This window comes from Perkinsus marinus (assembly GCF_000006405.1).
Source record: "Perkinsus marinus ATCC 50983 genomic scaffold scf_1104296965864, whole genome shotgun sequence".
NCBI lineage: Eukaryota > Perkinsozoa > Perkinsida > Perkinsidae > Perkinsus > Perkinsus marinus.
Genome location: NW_003204184.1, coordinates 116,920 through 119,143, shown reverse-complemented (window position 1 = coordinate 119,143; position 2,224 = coordinate 116,920). Strand labels below are relative to the sequence as shown.

The 2,224-nt window shown below is 49.2% G+C and overlaps 1 protein-coding gene across 1 annotated transcript in view; it reads left to right on the top strand.

The window, feature by feature from the left end:
* Positions 1-1,117: 1,117 nt before the first annotated feature.
* Positions 1,118-2,224, top strand: part of Pmar_PMAR008991 (hypothetical protein) — a gene marked incomplete at both ends in the record, with an annotated part of 1,578 nt that continues 471 nt past the window's right edge. Inside the window, 4 exons of the mRNA XM_002769445.1 lie at positions 1,118-1,302; positions 1,355-1,455; positions 1,617-1,755; positions 2,169-2,197. Of these exons, the coding sequence (XP_002769491.1) occupies positions 1,118-1,302; positions 1,355-1,455; positions 1,617-1,755; positions 2,169-2,197 (454 nt within the window). The remainder of the gene's footprint in view (positions 1,303-1,354; positions 1,456-1,616; positions 1,756-2,168; positions 2,198-2,224) is intronic.

Genomic DNA, 2,224 nt, shown 5'->3' with positions numbered 1-2,224 from the left:
TTTATTGAGTAGTGACGCCCCTCTGTTGGAAAGTAGACGTCGATACGGATCAGTTGTCGCTCTAGAGTGCGGTACTTAGATCAGCTTGCAGTTCGCTGTACTATTTTGATCAAGGGCGATTTGGGCCGAATTTGGTATACATTTTCGGACAAGACAGGAATGCTTACGATCAGAGCTCCGATTACGGGCTGTCATAGGATGCCGTGTTCACTGCGAATGGCCTATGGGGTCCCTTGGTGGTGGGGGGGCGGGGTTAGTTGGGATGAGGAGGGTTGTAGCTACTACTGAAGTCCTAAGCTGGCAATACCCATCCGGCTGGGCGATTCCTGTCCAACATTTCATAAGCAATGTAGTAGGCGCCAGCCATGAGTTGTATATGCTGGCACCCTGTAGTTAGAATTCCAGAGAGAAATCCCACGCTATTGGTAGCATGGTAGTTGTTGGCATGCAACGAATGTGTGGCAATGCAGCAATCGCTGATATGAATTTTCATCGCTGGGGTGCTCTTTGGTCGAGTATAGAATATAGGCAATGAACTTCGGTTGGGCAGGAAGGCGGGCCCATGCCCTCGGTGGGCAGTGGTGAGCAAATGAGCAGCGGCAGTGGTACAGTCTCGATATACTCGATAGTTGAGAAGTTATATGACCATTCGCTATATTAGTCGACAAATGAAACTGTGTAAGATAGGGCGCTTAGTAGAATGCTGGAGGAGAAGGTGAGGTGCTTGTAGATAGTTCTACAATGTAGAAGTTCGAGAACCTATGTAACGTGCTGCTGTACTGCCATGTCCCTTAATGGGGTTTTCGCCATAACCTATTGACTAGTCACATACAGTGTCGCTAGTGTTATGTTATTCGCTGTCGGGCGAACGGCTGTTGCAGTTCCTTGATCATGTCGAACTCGGTCCATGGATCTTCATCAACAGATACTCCGGAATCAGCCGCTGAGTGGGCACGCCTCTTGGAAGGCGTATCAGGAGGTAGTAAGCGGGGTGAGGTGATGACTACTTTGAATATGTTATGAACAGAGTATTGATACTCCGGTATTGATGCTCAGTTCTCGGTATATAGTGTGTATAGGTTCAAAGCGGTTAGTCGGTGGTGATTCGTCTGTTGTGATGGAGCGTGTGGCGGAAGCCCATGCTAAGATACGGCAGACTCTGCGGGTAGCTGGTCTACTACGGGAGCTGCAGGCCTCCTATGAGGAGCGACAGAAGGCGTTGATCAACCGTCTGTCGGTACTTGAGGAGGAGGTGGGTGAGACGGTACTTCTCACCATGCGGTTGACGAAGCGGCAACAGGCGTAGGAGGGGGGCCCAGTCGTCTACTGCTGTTAGTATACTCGTGAGTGTTAGGGTCATGGCACGTCAAGCGGCCTTGGAGTCGAAGATGGCTCATGTGATAGATCTTCTGAAGCGGCGGCGGGAGGATAGTCAGCTGAAGGACTTACAGCGGAGTAATACTAGACACTCTAGCGCGATTGAGTTTGAGGGCTTATCCCGCCCATCTGTGGGATGTGTCAAGATAGGGGACCATATAAGGATGCTCCTCATCCTTGACTGAGTATGATGAGTAGGTGAGTAGATTGGATGGTGGTTGATCTGCCTTTTCCCTCAGAGGAGCTGTGGCATGCTAATTGTCGGCTGATTGACCTAACTAGAGGACAGCTCACACAACAGAAGAAGCTTGACTCGTCCTCTCCCACTGATCAGGATCTTGAGATTGCCAAATGCTCTATACTAGTGAATGAAAAAGAGTGAGTTCATGCAGCGTGCCGACCTATTCTGAATCTTCGGGGAGTCACTGATCTGCCTGATCGCTTTGGTTTTGCACTAATATTTCTTCAATTAGCTGGAAGTTGGCGGTTTAGTGAGAGCGGCACGGATTTTTAAGTCTTAAAAACTATTCGAAGTGGATGCTAGTCCATCCGAAAACTAAATCGATTGCTCATACTATCTAAAGTCAATCGTGAGCTGCTTTTGTGTGGCCGAGAAATGGTGTAGTCCAGTATGACGGCTTCTGTTTTCCTAACGATCTGGAGTGGAGTATTGCTTTTGTGCAGGATTGTCGCGCTACGTACGAAGGTCGAAGAGCTACAGAAGTCATTGAGTGCCTATACGGAGGCTATTACTCGGCAGCCCAACATCCAAGCACATTAGTCTCCTTCAGTCAGATTGCGTTGGGTTCTGGGCGAGCGCGTAATTTTGTGGCGCGTGAAGTAGACG